Raw genomic sequence first — 27,309 nt, forward strand, 5'->3', positions numbered from 1 at the left:
CTTCATCGCCTTTCAATACTAGCCTTACTTCACAGCTATCTCAGCTCCTCACTTAAGTGTCAGTATCTTGTGCACTTCTACGCTCCACTTACATTTTAGATTGTTTTTATGTTTATTAATATAAAGTACTGTGTTAATGTTTAGGTTAAGCTTGGTTAAGTGTAATTTATAAGCTGAATATTTTGTTAAGGACGGTACTCTATTATATACAACGAAACTCTGCATCCTTTATTCACCCCTTTTATAGTCCGGTCATCTTTGTTTTTTTTTTTTTTTTTTGTTACCTGTTGGGATCTGGGTAGACGTGATAACTATATTCTAAGTAGAGGTGAGGTAGTGTGGTGGTGGAGGTAGTGTAGAGGTGGAGGTGTGTAGAGGTGGGAGGTGTAGAGGTGGGAGGTAGTGTAGAGGTGCAGGTAGAGGTGCAGGGTAGTGTGGTGGTGGGAGGTAGTGTAGAGGGAGTAGTGTGGTGGTGGAGGTATGTAGTGGTGATAGTAGAGGTGAGGATGTAGAGGTGGAGGTAAAGGTGGAGGTAGTTTAGAGGTGGAGGTAGTGTGGTGGTGGGAGGTGTAGAGGTGGGAGGTAGTGTGGTGGGTGGAGGTGGGAGGGAGGTAGTGTGGTGGAGGTAGTGTAGAGGTGGAGGTAGGTGGTGGTGGAGGTAGGTAGAGGTGATGTAGTGTAGAGGCAGGCAGGTAGGATAAAGGCAGGTAGTGTAGTGGTGCAGGTAGTAGAGGTGGGGATAGTAGAGGCAGGTAGAGGTGGGAGTAGAGGCAGGTGTAGAGGCGTAGGTAGTGTAGTGTGGTGCAGGTGTGGTGCTGGGAGGTAGTGTAGAGGTGGAGGTAGTGTAGAGGTTCAGGTAGTGTAGTGGCAGGTAGTGGGTGGAGGTAGGAGGTGGAGGTGTAGAGGCAGGTAGTGTAGAGGCAGGTAGTGTGGTGGTGGAGGTAGTGTAAAGGTGTAGTGTAGAGGTGGAGGTAGTGTGGTGGCAGGTAGTAGAGGCAAGTAGTGTAGTGGTGCATAGTGATAGGAGGTGCAGTGTAGTAGAGTGAAAAGTGGGGTAGTATGGTGGTGGAGGTAGTGTAGAGGTGCAGGTAGTGTAGAGGTGGAGGTAGTGTGGTGGTGGAGGTAGTGTAGAGGTGGAGGTAGTGTAGAGGTGCAGGTAGTGTAAAGGTGCAGGTTGTTTAGTGGTGCAAGTAGTATAGAGGTGGAGGTAGTGTAGAGGTGCAGGTAGTGTAGAGGTGGACGTAGTGTAGAGGTGGAGGTAGTATAGAGGTGGAGGTAGTGGTGGAGGTGGAGGTAGTGTAGAGGTGGAGGTAGTGTGTGGGTGGGAGGTGTAGAGGTGGGAGGTAAGAGAGGTGCAGGTAGTGTAGAGGTGCAGGTAGTGTAGAGGTGGAGGCAGTGGTGGTGGTGTGTGTAGAGGTGCAGGTAGTAGATTTGCAGTATGTGGTGGGATGGTAGGAGGTGGGAGGTAGTGTGGGCAAGTGAGGTTGTAGAGGTGAGGTAGTGTGGTGGTGGAGGAGGTGGAGGTGGGTGGGAGGTAGTGTAGAGGTGCAGGTGTAGAGGTGCAGGTAGTGTAGGAGGCAGGTAGTGTAGAGGTTGTGGCAGGTAGAGCAGAGGTGCAGGTAGTGCAGATTTGGGATGAAGTGTGGTGGTGGATGTAGTAGAGGTGGGAGGTGTGTGTGGTGGTGGAGGTAGTGTAGAGGTGGGATAGTAGGAGGTGCAGGTAGAGTGGTGGGGAGGGGTAGTGTAGAGGTGTGAGAGATGCAGGTAGAGGTGCAGGAGGTGGGAAGTGTGTAGGTGGGAGGTGGGGAGGTAGAGGGAGGTAGAGGTGTGTAGAGGTGCAGGGAGGTGGGAGGTAGGTAGAGGCAGGAGTGTAGAGGTGGAGGTAGTGTTGTGCAGGTAGTGTAGATGTGGGAGGTATTGTAGAGGTAGAGGGAGGTAGTGTAGAGTTGAGGTGTGTAGAGGTGGAGGTAGTGTAGAGGTGGGAGGTTTAGAGGTACTGTGGTGGTGGAGGTAGTTTTAGGTGGTGGAGGTAGTTTAGGAGCTGCAGGTAGTGTGGTGGTGGGAGGTAGTGTAGAGGTGAGGTAGTAGACATGCAGGTTGTGTGAGGGAGGTAGTGTAAAGGTGGAGGTAGTAGAGGTGGAGGTAGTGTGGGGTGGTGGTAGTGAAGAGGTGGGAGGTAGTGTAGAGGTGGAGGTAGGAAGTTGAGGGCATTGGAGAGGTGATGGGTGGAGGAGGTAGTAGAGGTGCAGGTGTGTAGAGGTGCATGTAGTGTGTGTGGGAGGTAGTGGGAGGTGCAGGTAGTGGTGGGAGGTGTGCAGAGGCAGGTAGTGGTGGTGGGAGGTAGTAGAGGGGAGGCAGGCAGAGATGCAGGTTGTAGAGGTGCAGGTAGTGTGGTGGTGGGAAGGAGGTGAGTGTGGTGGTGGAGGTAGAGGTGGGAGGTAGGAGGCAGGTAGTGTAAGGAGCAGGTAGTGTGGGAGGTGGAGGTAGTGTAGAGGTGCAGGTAGTGTAGGAGGTGGGAGGTAGTGTAGAGGTGGAGGTGTTTAGAGGTGCAGGTGTGGTGGTGGAGGTTGTGTAGAGGTGCAGGTGTGTGGTGGTGGGAGGTGTGTAGAGGTGGAGGCAGGTGGAGGCATTTTAGTGGGGGTGAGTAGTGTGAGGCAGGTAGTGTAGCAGGTAGTGTAAAGGTGCAGTAAGAAAGCGAGGTAGTATAGAGGTGGAGGTAGTGTAGAGGTAGAGGTGTGTGTGTAGAGGTAGTGGTGGTGGTAGTGTAGAGGTGCACGTAGTGTAGATTTGGAGGTAGGTGTGGTGTGTAGAGGTGTAGGTAGTGTCGAGGTGTGAGGTTGTGTAGAGGTGGGAGGTGGGTGGGAGGTAGTGTGTAGAGGTGGGAGGTAGGCAAAGGTGGGAGGTAGTGGGGAGGTGGAGGTGTGGTGGTGGGAGGTAGAGGTGCAGGTAGTGTAGAGGTAGTGTAGAGGCAGGCAGTGTAGAGGGAGGTTGTGTGGTGGTGGTAGAGAGAGGTGCAGGTAGTGTAGATTTGAGGTATGCGTGGTGGTGGATGTAGAGGAGGTAGTAGAAGTGAGGTTGTAGGAGGTGGGAGGTAGTGTGGGTGGTGGAGGTAGTGTAGAGGTGGGAGGTAGTAAAGGTGGAGGTAGTGTGGAGGAGGTGGAGGTAGTGTGGTGGTGGAGGCAGTGTAGAGGCAGGTAGATGGAGGTTGTAGGAGGTGCAGTAGTGTGGGAGGTGGAGGCAGGGAGGTGGAGGTGTAGAGGTGGAGGTTAGGGAGGTGCAGGCACTGTGGGAGGTAGTTTAGAGGGGCAGTGTGGTGGGAGTGTAGTGTAGAGCTGGGTGGTGGAGGTAGTGTAGAGGTGGGAGGTGTAGAGATGCAGGCTGGGTAGAGGTGGAGGTGTAAAGGTGGAGGTAGTGTAGAGGTGGAGGTAGTGGGATGGTAGTAAGGAGGAGGAGGGGAGAGGTGGAGGTGTGTAAAGTTGGAGGTATTGGAGCAGGGAGGTAGTGGGTGGGAGGGAGGTAGAGGTGCAGGTAGTGTAGAGGCATGTAGTGTGGTGGTGGGAGGCAGGGTAGAGGTGCAGTAGGGGTGTGGAGGTAGGGGAGAGGTACAGGTAGTGTGGTGGTGGAGGTAGTGTAGAGGAGGTAGTGCAGAGATGCAGGTTGTATAGAGGTGCAGGTAGTGTGGGTGTGGGAAGAGTAGAGGTGTGTGGTGGTGGGAGGTAGTAGAGGTGGGAGGTAGAGGTAGTGTAAGGGTGTAGTGTGAGGTGGAGGTAGATAGAGGTGGGAGGTAGTGTAGAGGTGAGATAATGTAGAGGTGGAGGTGGTGGTGGAGGTTGTATAGAGGTGCAGGTAGTGTGGTGGGTGGAGGTAGGTAGAGGTGGGAGGTATGTAGAGGAGGTATTTAGAGGTGGGAGGTAGAGGTAAAAGGCAGGTAGTGTAAAGGCAGGTAGTTTAGTGCAGGTAGTAGGAGGTGGGTAGGAGGCAGGTAGAGGCAGGTAGTGTAGAGGTGGGAGGTAGTGTGGTGGTGGTGGTGTGTAGAGGAGGGAGGTAGATTTGAGGTAGCGTGGTGGTGTATGTAGTGCAGAGGTGGAGGTAGTGTAGAGGTAAAAGTGAGGTTGTGTAGAGGTGGAGGTAGTGTGGCAGGAGGTAGAGGTGGAAGGTGGAGGTAGTGAGATAATGTAGAGGTAGTGTAGAGGTGCACGTAGTGTACAGGTGTAGTGGTGTAGAGGAGGTAGAGGTAGAGGTGCAAGTAGTGTAGTGTTGTAGTGTGGTGGTGGGAGGCAGTGTAGGAGGTAGAGGTGGAGGTAGTGTACAGGTGTAGAGGTGCAGGTAGTGTGGAGGTGGAGTAGTAGAGGTGCAGGAGTGTAGGAGGTGGAGGTAGTGTTGTGGGTGCAGGTAGTGTTGGGCAGGTAGTGTAGAGGTGGGAGGTATTAGGAGGTGGAGGTAGTGGGGAGGTGGAGGTAGTGTAGAGGTGGGAGGTAGTGTAGAGGAAGTCGATAATCTACTTTCCGAAAAGTAGAAAATCTATCTACTTTTCGGAAAGTAGATAACCAACTTTCCGGAAAGTAGATATTTCCCATTTTTATGATACAAATTTCTCCGTTTTCTATGATAATCTACTTCGCAAAATTAGGTAATATTTCAAAATTCGAAAATCTACTCCGAAAAGTCGATAATTTACTTTTCCCGAAAAGTAGAAAATCTATCTACTTTCGGGAAAGTAGATAAACCAACTTTCCCGAAAGTAGATATTTCCCATTTTGTATGATACAATTTCGTTAAACAACCCAAAAAAATTTCGTTTTTATGATAATCTACTTTGGAAAATATGTTAATATCTCCCCAAAAGTCGATAATCTACCTCCACGAAAAGTCGAAAATCTACTTTCCCGAAAAGTAGATAACCAACTTTCCTGGAAAGTAGATAACCAACTTTCCTGGAAAGTAGATAACCAACTTTCCTGGAAAGTAGATATTTCCCATTTTTTATGGTACAAATTTCCCGTTTTCTATATTAAGTAGATAACCAACTTTTCCATTAAGTAGAAATATTTCACATTTTGTGATACAAATTTCCCGTTTTCTATGATAAATCTTTGGAAAACATGTTTACATCTCCCAAAAAGTCGATAATCTACTTCCATGATGGGGCGGAAGAAGTGGTATGTGCAGGGATGGAGACATGGTATGTGGAGGGAGGGAGGGAGTCGTGGTATGTGGAGGGAGGGAGGGAGGGAGTCGTGGTATGTGGAGGGAGGGAGTCGTTGTATGTGGAGGGAGGGAGGTGTAGTATGTGGAGGAAGGGAGCGGTGGTATGTAATTCTGTGTCAATACTAAGGAATAACCAAGTCTCAGGGGTGCACTCTAAGATTGAGAGAAAATGGAGAACTCAGACGTCCTGAAGTGATGAGAACAGACTCTTCAGACGGGGACTCAAATAAAGAAACCCTTAGTTGAGTAATTAGCATTGAAAAATGTCGGTAAAATCTTTCAAGGGTCATTTTGGCCACTAATTACTCTGCAATCGAATCGTGGGCCACATATTCATTACAACAACCAGGGTCTTATTTTCTTCAGTTTCAGGTGGATAACGGACATTATGGGTGTAAACACTGATAACAGTGGCGTCCCATCTCCTCTTTGTGATGATCGTATCGATTTATTTTGTATAAGGTACACAATGAACAAGGTTAATTAATTAATGACTAATACCAAAGGTTAATATTTTTATCATATTTAAGTTCTTCAATAAAACAATGATTTTTTATACAGTACCATTATACAAAACCCTACACACTGTTTACTACTACTATGACTCGTATCCTGTAGTAATTTAAGGAAATACAAAACGAGAGAATCTGATATACTATTGTACAAACAACAAATTAAAAGTGAAAAAAGTGTAGAGGAAAATCTGAAAATACAATGATACTCAAATTGCCAAAACTAGGAGTTCTTTGTAATTTTACATGTTTTTACACTAAGGGCATTTTCTGTTAGAATTAGTTGATACTGTACAGTACTTGTTACTTCGTCTCCTGCTGAAGCCACTCACCTTCTTCAATATTTACAATGGAGATAAATGAAACAGATACAAAAATATTTAAACTATCTTACCAGCTAGAATTATTCTTCACAGATCACAATATTCCCTTAATACACCAAAATTGTGAGACTTAAAGTTTAAATATAGAGATATCCACTGTTACTCTTAAAGGTGAAGACATGCATTAGAGTAAACACACACAAAAGTAGACTGATGTGAAATTGTGTCCAAGTAAGTAAATTTACCATCTTTGACAGTTTTTAGAGAAAAGTGGATTAAATGATCATATGAGTCAAGACTGATCATAAGAGGAAAGGATAAAAATATTAGGTATATCATGAAACATTGGAATAAAACAAAGAGGTCAATTTGGTTACAGGCAACATTCATTTAGTTCCCAATCCAGACTTGAGATTGTGTAACAACTTGTTCACAGAAGACCTGCTTATCTGTTTTTGTTGTCAAAGAATTTCACATTCAGTATCATCTTTATATCCCAATATCCCAATTTAGATTATTTGTTAGGTGGTAATATTGAAAAATATTCTGCCTACTTCATCTTTTAAATACTGTACTGTAAAAGACATTACAAGTGCAGTAAATATAAAATGAAAACATTGCAATTTTTAATTACCTCTTTTTAAGGCAACAGGATATATATAATTTCATAAAGCATAACAAAATGAATGTAGCTAAGTCAATGTTATTTTGTACTTTAACCATAATATAACTAGGCATGTGATTTATAACTATCACTAAAGAAAAATGCAAGATTAAAATCAAACCGTTTGTAAGGCAGAAATTTAACACAAGCAGAATTGAAAAATAGCCCCAATTTTGCGTTTTCAAGCCCAAAACCCACAGTATGAGAATATTTATGTACAATCATAATCAAGTCCGATAAATCCAAAGCAACTGAAACAATGAATATATGAGATGTCAACATGTTAATATACTCAATCCAAACATTTAAACACTGAAGAGTACTGTAAATGTATAGACACAATATATATATATATATATATATATATATATATATATATATATATATATATATATATATATATATATATATATATATATATATATATATATATATATATATATATATATATATATATATACAGTTTACAGTATATCTATCAATATATTTCTTCCATTTATGAATAGATAGTTATTTATAGTACTGTACTGTACTTATTTTTTTACTTTAATTTAATGTAGTTTGTCATTCTATTTCTTCTTTTGTCTTAAATTAAGTGACTTTAGATGTATATTAGGACTTAGGCAAGGATTTAGTGGGATTTTAAACATTGCTCTGTAAGTACGGTATGCACAAATCCAACTTACGAACGTCCTCATGAACATAACCCGGGGGCCCCCTGTACAGTAATTGATTTTGTTAACTATACTGGACAGTGAGGGCCAAGTGTCAAAAAAAGAATGCTGTGTTCTAAAGAGTGTGAATAATGTAAGGCCCACACAACAAATTGTAACATGGCTAAATTTATGTACAGTACTGTACTATAAAATGCAGTATAATAAACATTCATATTAACTTTGCAGATTACAGTACAATATTAATAGACATATTATCTTCAAGATGTATAATTAAATTGCATTAAGATATGGGTAAAGATAGTTATAAAGCCTTCAAAATTTCACAAATTAATACAGATACAATACAGCACAATACAGACCCTCAACCACAGATTTTCAAAAGCCAGACATTTTCTTTCATGGTTTAGGTAAAAATTTCTTCTCTTGCTAATTCAAGTTTTGCTTCCAGACAAGCTCAGTTGAAGGTGTTTTACTTCTTAAATAACAAAGTAAAAATTGTTGAGTTCTCTAAATGCAAGTTAAATGAATTTGTTTACATCCCAACAGCTTCAGTGTCACGATATTTGCCAGTAGTTGTGAGTTCATAAACAATTATTGTTTCATTGAATAAATAGCCCAATACTGTACCTTGATTATCTTTGTTTATTTTTATTAATAAAATACAATTGTTTTCACACAGCTTTTGAAATTAATATTGAACAAATTAAATCTTAAACGAGAGCTGGCTTTTTAAATAAGTAATCTGTCCTGACATGAAGATATGCCAGTTTCAAAAAATGCTTTTTTTAATTTCTAATGAAAAGGACAAGCTTCCCTCACCTTTAAATAGTGGTGTATTCAAATTCTCTGTATGCCTAACAAGAGCCATGAACACTAGCAGAGTTGGTATTGCACATGTAACAGGTGGAGAGTGGGGGTTAGGTATTGCCACATGGGTCAGCCTCTTAAGGTGTACAATTCATCATAAACAACATAACATTCAGTAACAGAAAAAATAATAAAATAATTATATATATATATATATATATATATATATATATATATATATATATATATATATATATATATATATATATATATATATATATATATATATATATATATATATAAACTGTACTTTAACCATTTGCAATGTTTCAGCGAAATGAAAAATTTCAAGACAAACTATTTCTTATAAGAAACTTAACATTAGATATCAATATATTTTTTTCTTATTACTGTATAAATATAGAGGCTAAGACTTGACAGGGCTGGGGTTATGGGGTCATAACGCTGTCAGTACCTGTCCATTTTCGAATACATTTTCGTAAGATCAGCCTCTTGTGATGCTGGATACATCATAAATAGTGTAACTTTCTCAATAATAGACTTGTTAACACCATAATGGCATCCCATACCCGCCACAGTATTACCCCTAGCAAGGTGACCAAGCAACTCCACTTTTTTACTTGATCCACTTATTGTACACTTAGGAGGCATCACTAAGGGCAATAAGTCACCAAAAAGAGCAAGAACAGCCTAACAAATAGCTGAGCTGCAGGAGACCGAGAGAGCAAGCTATGATGCATGACGTGCCACACGGTACAGTCGTGGACAATAAACACAAGAGTCCTGCTGAACTATGGGAAAACGAGTCAACAAGCCATGAATAACCAAACCTCATGCCCAAGAATGATGAGCAGGTATACAATGGTTGTGCCTGTGAATAATCAAATCCGTGAAAGTTAAACTCGTGAATCTTGAGGGTTTACTGTACAGTAGAGGATTTCCACAATGGAAAAAAATTCATCTATAGGCAATCCTGTCATTTAAGGGCTAAACCAATAGTTTGAGGTAAGTTATGACAGAGGCTAATGTTACCACACACTACTTGTTCTCACATGGGCTATGTGCAAAAAAGCAGCATCTGACGTAAGTTACCTCACTGACTACTACTAGCAATGTCGTGAGTCACTAGAAGCTGCCGGGATGTAAACAAACCTATTTAACTCGTCTTAAGAGAAATCTCAACTTCTAAATGAAATATATTTAATCTATCTTTTTTTATTTTAAATATACAGTACTGTATGCATACAACTGTGTTTTATTTTATTTTATTATACAAAATGTAAAGCAATCATTCAACTGAGTTTGTGTGAGTGTGTGGAGGCAAATCTTGACACAGTCTCCTGGTAGGCCCTGAGTAACATCGTCGTACCAGGAAACTGGAAAAGCCTTGAAACTGGTTTGGTCTTGTCCCAAGGGTCCCAGATTTGAGGGTTTATAACTTCACTGAATTTACTTACTTGTAAATGATAATTATAATATGTCCATTCCTATCAAAAACAAAAGCAAATAGTAATTTACACATATATAACTATTTACAGTCCACCTCTTTTTTGTAATTTCTAATATTTAACAAATAAAAGGCAAATAATAACTGTACACAAAAAAAATCATCTCACTCACTCACACACACACAATCTACTGTATATAAAAGCAAGCACCTAATCATTTCTCAAGCCCACCACAAAATATTCTGGTGCCTCATCTTTAATAACTTTCAATCTTGCAAATACCAAATGGTAATTTTTCCCTTATGAATAACACAACATATTGTTCCAAATTGCCATTCCAAATCTAGTGTTATGTAAATATTTCTAAGTTGTGCCCAGTGAGATAAGAATAAAACCCTAATTTCATAAGCTATTCAAATTGAAAATTTAAGAAACTGATAAGAGTAATTTAATTCTACCTGTAGTTTTAGTCCTTTGCTATATCTACCTACACCTGTCTTGTATCACTCTCTCCTACAATTGTAGGAGAAAGGTTAACTAATAGATATGAAGTTATACATTTCACTTAAATTGCTAACCATATAAACAGGCTATCCAATTTACCACATCATCAGACATACACTGAATGAGTCTGTAGGCACAACAGGTCTCAATAATGAAGCTGCAAGGCAATTCAGTTTATCGTGCCAGTTCGGTGATAAGTGCTGCACACATCTCAAAGAACTCCATGACATGATGTCCAGGATTTTGGTTTTCTTCGTCTCCAGCTATGATGAAAGAAAAATTGAAGGTAAGTACAGTGTTACAACTTCAAAGACACTTCAGTAATAATGTTTTAATGTGTCAGCTAATAAATTAACAAAGGACAGACATGATTCATGGATATCTAAAACAAATTTAACTTATAAATTGCATTTAGCATGACAAGAGAGAACTTCTGTCACTCCATACCATCTATCTACAGAACTTGCATATTTTTCTTTTTCCCAAGTCCAGCACAAACTAATTAATATTCAAAAATTAAGTACAGTCGTGTACTTATTATCATCTGAAGTCAGATTTTTTAATTCATACAAGCTCTTTCCCACTAGAGTGCAGGGTAGTTCACCCAGAGAGGTTCAAGCTGATTATGCCAAAATTCCAGAAAACAAAAAATTCAAGAATCTGTGACAGACAACCCAAGGATTTCTAATAGGGGATTCTCAACCTGTATTGTCATTTATCACAACTGCTTTACCAGATATATTTTGCTAAGGTGTAAATACTGTATTTTGTACTGAAAACTTAATACCTATACCACTTACATTTCTTATCAATTATAGTAGTGTCATTAGGGTCATTGGATATTATTTTGAAGTCAAGTAGATGTGACCGGTAGTCCACCTGATACAGTTGCAGAGCCATGTGCACGTAATTACTGGTCACAGGATTTTTTCGCCGCACACGTACGTGAAAAGGATTGACGACCTTCCATTCCTGCAAGGTAAAAGTGTTGCCAATAATTGTTTTTGTCAACATCGTCTCATAACATATTGGCGAGTTTGGGATTCGTCTCTTGGAATCGAGCTAGCTTTGGCACCAACTCCAGCAATGATCATGTCACCCAGGTAGCAGAATTCAAAAGAAGACATAAATGCTACATTCTTAAAGTTTGTCTAAGTAGAAAGCATAAACTATAGAATGGTGCTTCACAGATCAGGCAGATGAAGCACCTAAAGCTAAGACTTCATGAAAGGTGCAACTGAAGCACCAAAAACAAAAGAGCAATAATGTAAAATACATTATATAAAATTTAATGTAAAATGCCACTCTTGATGAGCTTTATACATTTAAATACCACAATAAATCACATTATACTTACAAAGCCAAGGACCTTCATAGCCTTGTAAACCTCGCTCATTATGTCCAGGGGTTTACTCTGGGAGCGAATACCTGTCAACCAAGTAACAAGACATTTTCAACATTAAGAAGTAGCAATTTCAATATACTTAACTGAATACTTCAATTTAAAGAGCTTATATAAGTCTCAGTAATAATGACATCTGAAACTCATAATTTGCACATCAAGATTAAGAAAGTGAATCCTACTGCCCTGACAGCCCATAAGGAGCAGTGAAGATGGAGCAAACTGTACACTGTGCTATTTTTTTTACAAGACAAGGAGGCAGTGTGGCCAGCACTACTCTTGATTGCCATCATTTCTCCAACTGTAATGTTAGGTATCTGTTTACAATTGAATGAACTAAGGATGCCTTGTGGCCAATCTAGCAACCTTAGACAAAATAAAAGGGCTATATCCACTCAGCTGCTGTACTTTTAACATGAACATTAACCAATACTAATTCCAGTAAATTTATATTTCATTTTACAAAAAACAATTCCCAGTTATCCAAAAAATTTTTTAAGAATGTCGAAGCACAAAATGGTGACTTACCTAGATGCCACTTCGCACGTTTTCCTGGTGCATTTTTTGGCACACCCCGGTCACCACTCAGAGCACGTTCCCTCAGAGCTGGTGGAACAATACAAGGCAATCAACACCACGCTCTCACTATTAATATGGTATACAATTATTATCAGAATAATTACAACTTGCTGATGATAATTTCAATTAAAAAAATCGACATACCATAATTATGTTCGCGAAAAACTGAAGGGATAATTTTTTAATTTTAGATAAAGATTGAAACTAATAAAATACATTATATTTGGAGATGATAGAATGAAAACAATAGACTTAATTTTCTTGTTTCAAAATTGCAGTTACTGTAATTAATATTTAACTCAAAGAATTTACACCAAGGTTGACACTACAATTAATTTATGACATTTAAATTGAGATGTCATCATTTATGGTGTAATGGATGCAATTTCAGTGATTGTATTCACTATACACTTATGTTTTTCTTTTGTTATAAACAAATAAAAAACAGGACACTACATGTAAAACACCACACACAATAAATTAAAGCTTCACAATATGCTACACTGAGCAGAAACAAATTAATTGCAGTTCATGATTACCCATTCACAAAAATGGTAAAATTATTTCAATATCCTTATGTAAATATTTATAGCCTACTTTCAGCAGAATCAAAATGAGATGGGTGTACAGAATTGAAGTTAAAACAAAGCAGCGATTTAATATCTGAAAATCCAGAATGAAACAGTTTGGTCATCAGTAAATAAAGAAGGGCCTCATTATGATGACATATCGAGTCCGTATAATATACATGAGCATGTACGAGCATGGTTTACTGATGTCTGAAATCCTCACTGTAATTTTGTTATATGTGTGGCTGGCCTCTAACTCCACTTATAATGGCATTCTTAGCACATGCCTCCATGTAAAGGAATGGCATGGATAAGTTTAGGAACAGACAGTCCACGATTTACAAGGATTCAATTTAAGAAAATTCTGCTATATATTTTTCACAGCAAAACATACCAAGGTGCTGATAGACATCTAAGGGCTCCCTGTACCGGATCTGGTCAGTTTATAATGAAAATTCTGTCAACATACTGTATTGTATTGAAAGTGGTTAACTGAAGGTAAAAAGAAAATATTTGTAGTATTATAGTTATCATGACTCACAGGATTGCAAGGTGCAGCAGTGGCAAGACACTGACTCAAGGCATTTCGACTGTGGGAATGCTGATATGTTTACTATTTCAGAGATTCACCTGATTTCATTGGAAAGAATAAAATGTAAAATGGATATATTTTGCATTTCTTCTTCAGAGAAACCTCATCAACAATCAAATCCAGAGAAAACAAAATATCTAAAAATGTATACATGTACAGTGCAATAGGCTTACTGATGGTAAGTCACTACAAAATTAAAACCACGCGTGTTGGATAGACCTCGCAGTCTCACACTGAAATCAAGCACTACAACTTTTCATAAGAAACATCATTACTGTACTGTATCCAATTCACTTTTCTTTATTATTGGATTATACCATAATCATTATGTACTGTACACCAAAAACTTGGTGGGAGGAATCACAAGTGTATGGGGTGGGAGGAAGGCTATTAAATGAAGTACTGTAAAAGCATTCGATGAGAACAGCAGGGCAACAGAAAGATTAAATGGGAAAGAAAATGAAACATTTGAAATAAATGTGGGTGTGGGACAGAGATGCGTTATGTTTTTGTTTATTTTACGGGGAATAGCCCACTCTGGCACAGGTCATCGACCCACAACGGGGCCTGGGGAGCAAAAAATAAGAGTAAAAAGAAATTAAACATAGAAGAGAAAAAGACTATATTACTCTACACCAGGAAGATACCGGGAAACTCGCTTGTTGAAGTAAGACAGATTGTAAGAGTATGGAAACACAGAAGGAGGCAGAGCATTCCACAGTGTGGCTGTGTGAGGAAAGTAGGATGTACTATAACAGGTTATTATAGTGTGACAGACATCCAGACAGAAATGGTGGGCACCGCAGGCAAGATGAGTGTTACGAGCCCACTGTCTTGCCGGCGGTATACAGGATGCCAAATTCACTGAACATTGCCCGTTAAAGTACCTGTAAAAGAGAGAGAGTGAAGCAACATTGTGGCAAAGAGAAAGAGAGGAGATTATCAACTAAAGGAGGAGAGTTAATAAGACAAAATGCCTTTGATTCCATCCTATCTAACAGTTGGACAGAAGAAGAGCCACCCCAAATATGAGAGCAGTACTCCCAGTTAGGGCAAATGAATCCCTTATAAACTTGAAGCAACTGCTCAGGAGTAAAGTAGCTACTGCATCTATACAGCATTCCCAGCTTTTGGGAGGCAGTTTTAGCAATGTTGTGGATGTGTGGCTTCCATGACATATTAGAAGAAATAGTGAGGCTTAACATATCTATTTTAGAATTTGGCAGAATGATTGTATCCTGAAATGTGGGTGGGAGATCTTCTATTTTGGATGTGAACTATTATACACTGGTGAAAGTGGTGGTAATAAGCTTTCTTACAGGGCTGCACTTTCTCAAATCCCGATAATAAGTGAGCCAAGTCGCCACTGTTCAGTATAACTGGTAACTGCTTCTGTTTAGACTCTGAGCCTCTGCTTCCAATATGTTCAAGATCATGTATTATATGGGCCCAGGGGAGCCAAGTTGCCACTGCCCATCTCTCTCTCTCTCCAACTGTACTTAAATAAAATCTTCAAAACTTTCAACTGTAAAATTAGAAAAAAATTTCCATGCACTTAAGATGAACTTATAGTAAACTTAATTTTTGCCTTTAAGCATGTAGGATGAGTGAATGATGGATCAGAGTTTGTGTTTTTCAAATTTAGCCTTTGTAAAGTGATTTTTTGTTTTATTGAAAAGAATATAATGATTGCTAAATAACCCTGAATATAATGTTTATGATTCGTAGCATAATAAACAGTTATAAAAAGAGCAACAAATACGTAAAACTTATTAAAACCAACATTAAAACAAGTTAAAAAACAAACGGTGGTTTTTGGTTAAAACACGAACAGAAAATGCTTTTTGTCAACCATTGTAAGACAGTACAGTATACTATATGAGATGCCAATAATATCGAATTATAACTCAGAATAGATATAACTTTCAAAGGGACATAAATTTAAACAAAATCGAGCCACCTTACACAAGTGTGGACGAAGAGGTCCTCGGCACAAAGTGAAGCAAGCTCAACACATTGTTAGTCAATTTAAGCAAAGCCGATTCCTGCCTTCTTATTTATTTTCTATACAGGTACGTTGTCCATGTTAAGACTAGGGCACACACAAGTATCTGTGATAGACCAGCTGAGGTAAAAATTATAAGAGAGACAGCAAGAGGCTCATGTTATACTGTTGGTATCAATTCCACTTCTTGGCTAGACTTAGCACATCTATTCCTTTGTAAATACTGTAGATAATTTGCTCGAAGTTATATCATATCTAAGCTAAAAGCAGTTTACTTCACTCATAGTTTACTGTTTCATAAAAGCTGAAAACCAAACTGTTAAACACAATACATACATCAAAAGCACAAGCCCCATTGTTTTGCCCAGCATACAACATTTTTTAGGACACTAAAACAGTTAGTGTCACGTGTTTTATTTAAAACTCGTACACTTTTAAAAGCAAACAAACATTTGTTTGTCACACTAAATATGGAATCCTCTCAAATAGTAAAAATTATGGTAACTATTACATAAAAAATGCACTTATATACGCAGCCCAGAAACTTAGGTACGAAAATTGAGGTCTCGGTTAATTACAACTCCAACACAATGTGTGGACCCAAGTTTATAGAGATAAATTTAAATTTTCAAATGAATCCAGTTCAGGATATCCCTCATCTATTACTCGAGAAATATTCGGATCATCTTCTACAATCCACGCCACTTATAAACCACAGACTGGTGGCCTCGAAATTCCCTACCAGCAACTTTGCTGGGTCCATTCCTCCCCCACCTCACGAAACATACAAACCAGGCAATTAATCATTGGTCAGCCAATGTGGAAAGTCAATGCTTACCCCGAACATGTTAGTATGGATAGTCTGAAAAAAAAAAATATATATAATTTTTAAAGTTATTTATCCATGGGAAACTTCTTCACTTAGTGAGAGTTCTATTGTCTCATTCACAATATAGATTCACATCTTGGCTTTACTATATTATCCTCTTTAATACCCCTCAAGTGTACAGTACTGTATTGTCATACATTCCATAATACATCTGAGGTGTCTCAGAAAATAATCACGTATGTCATAATTCCCCATCAATGGCCTGGGATGCATTAACTACACATGTAACTACCTGTACTGTACAACATTCTGCTTAGGTGACCTGGGATACAAATCCAAATGCCAAAATTACTCCGATACGGGTATGTTCTAGCACCGATTCACAAATGTCTTTATTCCTCTTAGTGTCCTAGAATAGATTAAAAATTTACAAAATTCCCTTTAAGCATCTTGGTATCCATTAACAAATGCCAGAATTTGCACTGTCAACTCTAAACCTGTGTACAGGGTACACCATTTTTTATATACAGGTATATTTTTTTAACAAAATCTAACAAGTACCATTAATACTTAATTTTTATAAACCAATAACTACATTATTTTTTTGGGATCAAATTTCATTTACACAGTTTGATAAACCCCAAACCTAGAATCCCATCCATCAGTCAACTCTGGCATCAATCTATTCATCTTCTCAGGTGACTTTTTTTTAAATATCTCACTACTGTGAAACAAACCAGAGGATGGGGGGGGCATCCAAAGGGCAATAATTGGAAAAAAAAGTCTCGTACAGTTTACATAAATGCTTATATAATTTGTAAAATTTGTCTACTAGGGCTTAATGTAGTTTTGTCAACAGGAGTTACCATTATCTTCACTCACAGGATTCCATATGTCTATAAGAAACTCACATGCTCGTATATCTGCCTGAATCTTGCCAAGGTGAGCTGTCAAAACATGGATAAGACAGAAAAATTTTTTAAAGGAAATTATTCTATTTTTCTAATAGGATGAAAATTCTACACGGGTAACAGAGTCATGAGAAGTTTTATTAGGCTGAATAAACTATGTTACTATAACTATAATAATGAAAATACAGTATATAGTTGACATTACCGTAAAGGAAAATAAAAACAGGCACTCGATAACTACAGATGTGTGTGGAAAACTAATGGTAATCTATTTGTAGTTTGGATTGTACAAAAGCTGGGAATTAGGGTTGAGGTTAACCTTGAGAGCTTGTATTCAGTGGATGCAATGTCAATAATAAAAATAAAAATACTTCATTATCAGGTAGGGATAAAAAATTGCAATTGAAAAATATAGTCATGTGCAAAAGCAATTGCAGAAAATGTTTACACTTGTTTTATATAAATCAGAAAACGGGTATCTGATGTAATTAATGTATACACGCACGCACGAATTTGCTGTTCAACACCTACATTAATCTGTATGTTCACTGTATGTTCCTTTACCTTTCTCTAATGAAGGCTTTTGTTAAACTACCAATGTATGTAATAAGTCATTTATGTCCAATGTATATTTTCAGCCTTCGGGCTGCAGAATTTTTTCAATAAACCGTTAATTATTATTATTATTATTACAAAACAAAGTGGAGATATTCCAACTTACGTGCAATTCTCTCTGGGTGTGGCCTGAAAGCGATTGGATTTGGGTCTGATGGACTGAAGGAAGGAGCTGGAGGGGCTGGAGGAGGAGAACTGCCCATGTAAAATGCAGAGATGCTGAAATGGAAAAAATGTATTTATTACATATTACACTATACTTACCCTCATTAATTCAACAAAAAAGAGATCCTGGGGTCACTCAAATTACAGAAAAATACAAATTAACCAAGTTTGGAAAATTCTGACATTAGACAATTTCTGAATTTTTTTGTTCGATTATTCACTCGTTTTCTGTTTAGTTTTTGCATCTTGCTTTGGTTGCCGCATAAAATAATCTATTTATAATTATTGAGCAAACAAACTTATTTTTAATTGAACATACAGTAATAATAAAGTGTATAATACAGTAATAAATAAATGTAAAACTGAGGGGAGGTGATGAGGTGAGGGGCGAGGTGACGAGGTAAGAGATGAGGTGATATGACGTGACAAGGCAGTTACACAGTACACATATTAACAACACAACATAACCATTGTCTTATAACATTTTAATTTCTACTTTCCATTATAAAATTAATTGATACCTGTACATGATGGCTCGATCTGGCTACTTTTGCACTTAAGACAATTGATCAGTGAATAAGCCAGGGCATATGGAGATGCATTATACACTGCAACAATATTAATTAAGTTCTGATAAATATGCTACAATATTATTTACCGAGTGCTCAAAACAGATCCTGTGGTAAGCACCAACCCCCTTGAGCAGTGACAACAATGGTACTAGAGAGATGGTGAGTGTTGTTACCACTCTGTAAACAAGAGACTGGGAATATACAATAACACAAATAGCTCATCTGGGATGGAGTGTGGGATAGATATATATATATATATATATATATATATATATATATATATATATATATATATATATATATATATATATATATATATATATATATATATATATATATATATATATATATATATATATATATATATATATACCTGCATATAATTTTTTTTTTTTGAGGGAGGGGGAGGGAGGCTTTATTATTTTTTGATAATTTTTTATTAACTTGGCACTAAATTAACCTAAATAGTATGGGAAATTATTGTGAAAATGTATATTGTTATAAATGGATCACTGGCTGACGATCACGGGAGGTGGAGAGTTGTTCTCTCCTCCCTCCTCCTCTCCTCCCCCATTATGCACCCATATGTAGTTTTGTACAGCATCTTAATATAATTCATATTATATTCCTATATTTCAATCATTGTAATCAATTTCAAAATATATTCCTCATAATAATTGACTTTTCAGAACTGCTCGGTTATTTTAGATTCATTCCAAATTCAAATCATATTTAATTCATTTATGAAACAAACAAAAATTTAGATGAAATCTGAATTAAAAAGGGTACAGTGTATTTAATTAGTTAAACCACTTTAATTCCAATTCCGAGAGAAAAGCATATTTCTATCAAAAAATTTTCGGCCCAAAATTGGATTTTGTTGAGAATCTCAATATAGGTACTCCTGAGCATGCTGATTCTGAATCTATGGTCCATGATTCGATTGCGGGATAAGTAGTGGTCATAATGACACTTGGAGGATTTTAGTGACTTTTTTCAATGCTAATTACTCACCAACTGTGTGTTTCCGAGTTGAGATTTTGATGTTTTTCTGCTTAAGCTTACACCTAATATTTCTAAAAAGCTAGGGTAAAATTATACATATGTACAGTACATGAAAAAAATGAGGCTTTTAACACCAAAGAATCTGGGGTCGGACTATATGATATGCTTATAAACGAGTACAGTACATACAGTAATACATCTGTAAAACATTATCAAATCATTACAGGTACTCCTCGACATACGACTTATTCGACTTACGACCACCCGTAGATACGACCGCCGCGGCCGTACAATTTTTTTTCAAATTACATATTTTAGAGTCCCGACGTTAGTGATCGTGTTGTGTACTGACAAAATTTTCGTTTGTAATTCCCTTTAAAATGGCTGGCAAGCGTAAAAGTGAGAATTTCGTGGTGCTGAGAAGAAAAAGAGACACCCATTTTAGATTTTCTATGTATTATTTTCGCATTTTAGACTTACGACCAATTCGACTTACGACCTGGTCGTCGGTCCCTAACTCCGCCATAAGTCAGGGACTGACTTTACTTTCATTTCTGTATGATGACAAAAAATAATGAGAAAATCCTTGTTATCAAGAAACAAATGCCCCCTTCCATTTAAAGAAGAACAAGCAAGGTGATACTCAGCCCTTCAATATTTAGCAATTGCCAAAAAACATCTACACTAATAATGTTAGTTCAGCAATATTAATGAGAGGAGCCTAGTTTATATTATGAAGCTATGGTTGTATAAACGAGACATGGTACAGTACATGGGTGGGTGTGTGTGTGTGTGTGTGTGTGTGTGTGTGTGTGTGTGTGTGTGTGTGTGTGTGTGTGTGTGTGTGTGTGTTTGCACATGTCAATTCTAAAATCAGTAAGAAGACATAAAATAATAATAGCAGAGAAATCCTGACTATCATATTTACTAGCTTTCACGACCATGTTTCCTTCTCCCCCTATAGGTCAGGTCTTAAAAAGATGCAATGTATAATAAAAACTTCATTTAACACACATCATAAAAGTGAATGTGACAAACTCACCTGTACAGAGCATTTGCATCTGCAAAGCGCTTATTGTCGACAATCAGGTTATAAGCAATTTTCAGTTGGTTGTGTGCATCTTCCGACAGAATGGCACTTTGAACTTCAGAAATATCAACTTGGAATTTCTGTAAAATATTTCACAAATTAAATTACTTCCCACATTTCACACATTAAAAAGCTTAATTGTATAAGAACAAATAAGTAAAAAATCTGTATTTCATCTAGAAACCTTACAAGTTCAGTAAATATATCAGTGTTGTGAAGTTACATTCACTTGGTCAACATGTACTAAATATCAGTATAGGTGAGGTAATATAGTACAGTACATGTACAGTATATAAATAAGAAATAATTCCAATAACACACTGTATACCAACCTGACACAGACACACTTACATAAGAATACTATTTTCTCCCTCAACCTTTTCATGCCAGTTGTTGCAAATTAGAATTTTATTCTGGCTACAGCTTAGGGAAACTTCCAGGAGCCAAAGGGTTATATAAGGAAAGTTGGCCAATAGCTCCAAAGTGGCTGTCAATAATGAAACTTTACAAGTCCACCAACGATGTCAAACTTGTGGGCCTGGTATCATAATATACAGGCAAGTTGAGAGAAGATTGGTGTCCTGGATCCCCTTATTTGTCTGGATGTCTATGAGGCAGCCAAGGATATGATCATGTGACTAGCACTGGCTTAAACTAGAAACTGTATGAATAATATATTTCCTCCTTACCAGAGATAAGAAACAGGGATCAATGAATTGTCGGGTTAATACGATAACCATTCCAATGCTGTTGTAAGCTTAACTCACCTCACACACTTCAGCTATGGCATCATTGTCGATTACTGAATTATCATGGTCATATGGAGGAGGGAAAAGATAGGCAGGCAGGTCCCTCTGGAACCATTCATGTTTTCTGGAAATAAAATCATAAAGCGTTAAAAATCAATACTGTATTGAAGTTATTTCACACGCATCTTAATTGGCACGGGAACAAGTTATTTGTTCAGGGTCAGGCATATCCCTCCTTCAACCACACAGGCATGAGGCTAGAAACTCCACTTCTTGTAAAATATTACTTTAAAGAAACAAATGCAATTAAAACAAAGAACAAGGAAAAAATGTGTTAAAGTATCTGGTCTTGTGTCTGGCCACCCTGCATTAAGTAGGAAAAGGCTTAGAAGACAAAATAATATTAGTCTTGTATAGTACAGTAGTAAGGATATTTGTAAACTTAATTACATTATATCATTAAATACAAAATGATTAAAATTGTCATCAGTACAGTATTACAATTCATGCATGTGTGGAGCCCATAAACAGCTGGCAGACCTGTGGAATCTTCAAAAGGGGCAGCCAGTAACATTATTCACTGTGTTGGGTAATCAGGTTTCATTATACTTAAGCTAAAGCTGTGAAGATATTTCATTCTCTCATTGTCTTTGCTATTACAGTATTATAAGGACGTACTTATGAACACTGGCCAAAGTATTTTTTATTTTATTGGCAAGAAAGAAACTACTGTATAACTCAGATAAATGCTCTTGTTGTAAGTCCCCTACCTTCTGTCAACATAGCCCAACCATCCAACAACAATAATTTCTATATACTGTACAATATTTATTTTTATTCAAACTGATCTGCATTGAATATAGCATTAATCCTGTACACATTCATAACACTAACCAAATTATCCAAACCTAATTTAGGTACAGTATAGTTTGGTTATGGTAGGACAGTAACCAACAACTTAAATGAACCAGCAATATTTACTTTCCATTAAATTTCAGTAATAAAAACAAACAAGTTCATTAACAACTCACTTGATGTCCTCAATACAGGCACGTCTCATAGGATCCACCATGAGCATGTGTAGGAGTAAGCGCACCACACTCTGGTTCAGGTAATCAGGGATCTGGAACACACCCGCTGCAAAAGAATTTTTTTTTTGTCTTCAACCGATCCTGATTAAATGCTACCACATACAGGTATCCCACTTTATCCGAAAATCCACTAATCAGTAAATAGTATTCTTAAACCTCTTTTTTCACTTTCAAAAAATTATATTCACTTATCCAAAAAATGGTAATTTCAAAAGCTCATATAAATTCAGATTCATATCAGCCCACTCCTTACTGTCTATGGTGAGCCTTGACTAATGTACAGTACTAAATTACAATCGTTACGGAGGATTTTTTTGTGAACCGATTTAATTTTTTTAGGTATAATATTCAGATACAGGTAATTAGGGATACCTGTACATTATTTAAAATTACTCTCAACCACCTGATATCCATAATTTATACATATATATACAGAGCATAAAATGGATGACCAGATTTAAGAATTTTACTCACATCTGATTTTGCGGAAGAGAGACGGCACATGCTCATCATCAAAAGGTAAGGTCCCACACAGAAGAGCGTATAGGATGATGCCGCACGACCACACATCCACCTGAAGTAGTAAATATGCTAAGTCATGTAACAATGTCTATTAACATTTCTATCAATATAAATTATTTTATTAAACATTTTTCACAGTTTTCTATTAGTAAGAGTACAAACTTTTTTTTACCAACAACTAACTCCATCTAAATCAAAGCTTCATAAAAACTAACTACAGCTCCTCCCCGACTTACGACCTACTCGACTTGCGATCACCCGCACTTACAACCTGCCTCAGTCGTACCAAAATTTTGTCAAATTACGGATTCTCGAGTCCCAACATCAGTACACAGACAAAATTTTTGTTTATAATTCACTTTAAAATGGCTGGCAAGCTTAAAGGTGAGAATTTTGTGGTGCTGAGAAGAAAAAGAGACACCCAAATTAGATTTTCTATGTATTATTTAAGCATTTTCGACTTACGACCTGGATTTGGGTCCCTAACACGTCGTAAGTCAGGGAGGAGCTGTATTCTACTGTGCCAATACTGTATTACTAACTTCAGAGGAGTCGCGATAATTCATGGTTTTAGGCACCAGGAGAAATTGTGAAGTATTGTTTAATTGATTTCAATGGGAATACGGGTACTTGGTTAGGTTCCAAAGGCCAAAAATACATAATACAGTACCTAAATAATTTTTTCAATTAAACATATGTTGTACAGAGTAGTTCTATATTATATAAAAAGCTCCTTCCTTCTCTTCTCTTGGAGACAAGCACCTGGATGGCTGGTCAGCTGTTCACTTAAAATGTAAACAAACCACCAGGAATTTAATAGACTCAATAACTCATCTGGGGTCAAGTGTGGGTATTTTCTGGAAAATTTATTTTAGGGTAATTTCTTTATTAACCCTGCACCAAATTAATCTAAATATGAGAATTATAGCAAAATTCCATAATGTTTTTATAAAGGGGCTGTGGGTTGGGTTAGCCAGCCACCCTACCTCTCTCCCACACAGAATTTATATCCAAACTTCATTTTTTCTTATTTTATAGTTTTATATTATATTTTCTTTATTTATAAGTCACATTAGAGCTTGATATTAAATTTCCAAAATTTTTATGATTTCCTATGTAAATAAACATTGCAGCAGCTGGCGCATAGCCACGAATTACAAATATTAGACAGCAAACTTAAAAAAAAAAAAAAAAAAAGAGGCTGTAATAGAGGTAACCGTAAATTTAAGAAAATAAATTTGAGAATTATCGTGACTCTACTGTATTAGCAAGTGTTACTTCCCCTGTTTAGTCTAATGTGCCAATACAGTACTTCTAAGTTATCAGCAACTGTTATTTCTCTAACTTCTAACAAGTGCTGCCTTACGTCAACATACTGTACATCTAAATATAATGTAGATGAGAGGTGCCAACATTAGTCAAAAGACAAAAATAGTTACTTGAAAGTAACCGTACAACACTTACTAAACTCCATAACTGGTACAGTACATCCATCACCTTTAACATAATGTTTCCTACTATAATAAGCTGATACCATTACCTTTCTCTTTATTACTGCTGATGAATAAAGTACTGTACCCATAAAGTATCGGCTGTTAACATCTTGCCCAAGGTGATAGTAAACAATCATTCTGGGATGGAAGTTGAACAATAAATCCCTCTTTTCAAGGACTAAATGACAAATTCCCTGAAGCTTTCTGTTGGATTCTCTACACTTAATACATCTGAAAAACATCACTAATCAAAAAATAATTAAGATTGTTCTAGATGTGACACATGCATTTAAAAGCAGGAAAAAACATTTAATATAAATTCTGGGGATTAAAGTACTATTTCAAAATTAAGTGCATAAAAAAGCTCACCTTATACATTAAACTACAGATATAAAAGTAGGTGGGTAATGTACAGTACTTACTTCAGGTCCGGCATAAAGCTTGCCAGAGATAACTTCAGGGGCAGCATAATTTGGGGAACCACAGCTGGTGCGAAGGAACTCGCCATCTACCATGATGTTGGAGAGGCCTGGTGAGAGAATAGTATTCTTTCAGTAAATACAATATGAAACTATAAACAGCCACATCTTAAAACTCTCAATTCAACAGGTGTGGGTTTCCACATATGACCTGCATCCCTACATCATGACAAAATATAAACCCCTGTTATAACCAAACTACTGTATAGCAATTCCACAATAAAAATAGAAACTTATGATAATGGAATGAGAAATACATTTATATCATTTTCATTGTTTTTGTCAAGTACAGTACAGGGTAATATAACTGCACTTAGATGATAATGTTAAAGGAAAATGAATTGTGTGATTGTTACTTGTTTTATAAGAGTGGAAATTCTACAGATACCAAAAACCATATGTAACAACAAAATACTGACATGTACAATAAGCAGTTACACAGCATCAAAAACATAATGTATTATGAAAGTGAAAAACAAAACCAGAGTAATACTGTATGTTAATTATTCATCTATAAAATTAAAACATTCTGGAGTTAAGTACTGTACCTGTATTGACATTTTATTTGGGCTATTTGCTGACTACAGTATTGTACTATTAATTCAAAGGAAAACAAAAAGTTAAAAGGTGAATTAAAAAATATATACTGTATACTAATTGTAAGAATGCAATACAGTATAAGTTGTAGATAAACTGTACAGGATATGCCCCGGAAAAAAAATTTACTTACCTGTATACAAAATTACAGGTACTCTAGGATTTCTGGTGTAAAGACAAGGATTTATTGTATGGTGAAGTGTTATTTGTTATGGGACATATAAAAATTATTACTGGCTTAAGTCAATGGCAGAGTCTCGGTTGATCCTTCTTGCCTCGAGGATATAACCCTATAAAACTATGAAGAGAACACTATGGAGGTAAGATAAACAAAAATATTATATGTTAGTACCCAAGCTATTCAGTTTTGCATGCTATATCACTAAATTAAGACTATATGCATATTTACTGATCTATTCATCATTCATCAGTTTTTAACATCAAATCCCTACCTCTTCAAAATTCAATCCTCCTGTTAATTTCTGTATGGTTTAATTACTGTAAAAGGATGTCAATCTCACCAAAGTCAGCTATTTTGACATGAAGATTATGATCCAGAAGGAGATTCTCAGGCTTGAGGTCTCTGTGCACTACCATGTGACGGTGGCAGTAATCTACACCAGAAATTATCTGCTGGAAAAACCTCCGAGCCTCTGACTCTTTCAGCTGTAAAACATTGTCAAAATTAATACAATACCTTTAATAATGCCAACTGCTCAAACAGTAGCATAGTATCACATTTTTAGACTTTCAAAACAAATATTTAATTTCAGTATATCTTATTTTTTCAATAATGGAGAAATTTAAACTATAGTAATTCTAAACACTGCCAGCTTCAAGTGCAATGAATACATAAAATGTGTGTACTGTATATACAGAAAGGCAGAACACTAAATTAAAGAAAAAATATATACATGTAATACCAATATTAAGAAATGTAAATAAAAAGGAGATGGATGTTAAAGAGAGATATATAAGTTTTCCTTCTGCCAATCCATAAATTTGTTGGAGGTCAGTGTGTGTCAACATGAAAATCCCAAAAGATTACAGACTTTTCAAGAGCAGTTTGATATGTCCCTCTTTTCAAAATCTGAACTACTATTACTCTTCATGTCATCATTTTGTACAGCTAATAGAAATATGTTTCTGAACTCCTCACAAAATTCATATTACATTACACACCAAATACAAAAGTAATATCCCTCTTAGCTGAATCTTCGATCCCCAGAAAATAAAATTTTAGAACTCCGAGAAAAATCTCTCCATTCCAGGCATTCAAATGAATTTCCGAAAGATAACATCATGTGCCGACACGTGCCGAGTACGTGGGTGGGAAGACTCGGAGCACTCGTGTATTATGATTATCCACTACAGGACTGTCATGTGACTATATAGGATGCCTATTATTGGCTGATGTATCTCACTGTCTCTCTCCTCAAACACTTAGTTCATTGGTTGCTGCCAATGTACAAGCGTGTTCGCTGTCTTACTGCTGTTTTTACACTTAATCTGTGCTGTGCAGTACTGTATCAGGATACAATCAGATAAGAATACCATTAAAGCAGTATTAAGATGTAAAATGTGATTACAGCTATATAAATCTACTGTACCTCTGCAGTAAGTGTGAAGTACTATACAGTACCTACAGTACAATGTACTGTACATAGCAGTGGACAGCGTATGCCTACTGTACGTTAAAGTGTAGAAGGTATATGTACAGTATACAGTGCAGGTACAATCCCTCCTTCATGGAAGAAGAGAGTGACAGTTAGCAACACCTGCTACAGGAGATGGTACAGGGCAAAGGCAGACCATTCTATATCACCATATCACCATTTGGCCTGCCTGCATCACAAGCATCTGCTGGTGAGTACAGTATA

General features: G+C 37.1%; 1 protein-coding gene across 2 annotated transcripts in view; it reads right to left on the minus strand.

Moving 5' to 3' along the window:
* Positions 1-8,006: 8,006 nt before the first annotated feature.
* The window catches only part of LOC121859438 (5'-AMP-activated protein kinase catalytic subunit alpha-2-like), a 29,169-nt gene continuing 9,866 nt past the window's right edge, over positions 8,007-27,309 (minus strand). Inside the window, exons 4-15 of one of the 2 annotated variants that reach the window (XM_042356242.1) lie at positions 25,951-26,095; positions 24,776-24,882; positions 22,813-22,912; positions 22,279-22,384; positions 21,266-21,371; positions 20,451-20,578; positions 17,773-17,885; positions 17,052-17,087; positions 12,095-12,172; positions 11,522-11,592; positions 10,965-11,136; positions 8,007-10,427 (exon numbers count right to left, since the gene is read on the minus strand). In XM_042356242.1, coding sequence (XP_042212176.1) covers positions 10,339-10,427; positions 10,965-11,136; positions 11,522-11,592; positions 12,095-12,172; positions 17,052-17,087; positions 17,773-17,885; positions 20,451-20,578; positions 21,266-21,371; positions 22,279-22,384; positions 22,813-22,912; positions 24,776-24,882; positions 25,951-26,095 — 1,251 coding nt within the window. In that variant the 3' untranslated portion in view covers positions 8,007-10,338. The remainder of the gene's footprint in view (positions 10,428-10,964; positions 11,137-11,521; positions 11,593-12,094; positions 12,173-17,051; positions 17,088-17,772; positions 17,886-20,450; positions 20,579-21,265; positions 21,372-22,278; positions 22,385-22,812; positions 22,913-24,775; positions 24,883-25,950; positions 26,096-27,309) is intronic. The other variant, XM_042356243.1, reaches the window with a different exon arrangement.

This window comes from Homarus americanus, unplaced genomic scaffold (assembly GCF_018991925.1).
Source record: "Homarus americanus isolate GMGI-L3 unplaced genomic scaffold, GMGI_Hamer_2.0 scaffold7626, whole genome shotgun sequence".
Classification (NCBI taxonomy): Eukaryota; Metazoa; Arthropoda; class Malacostraca; order Decapoda; family Nephropidae; genus Homarus; species Homarus americanus.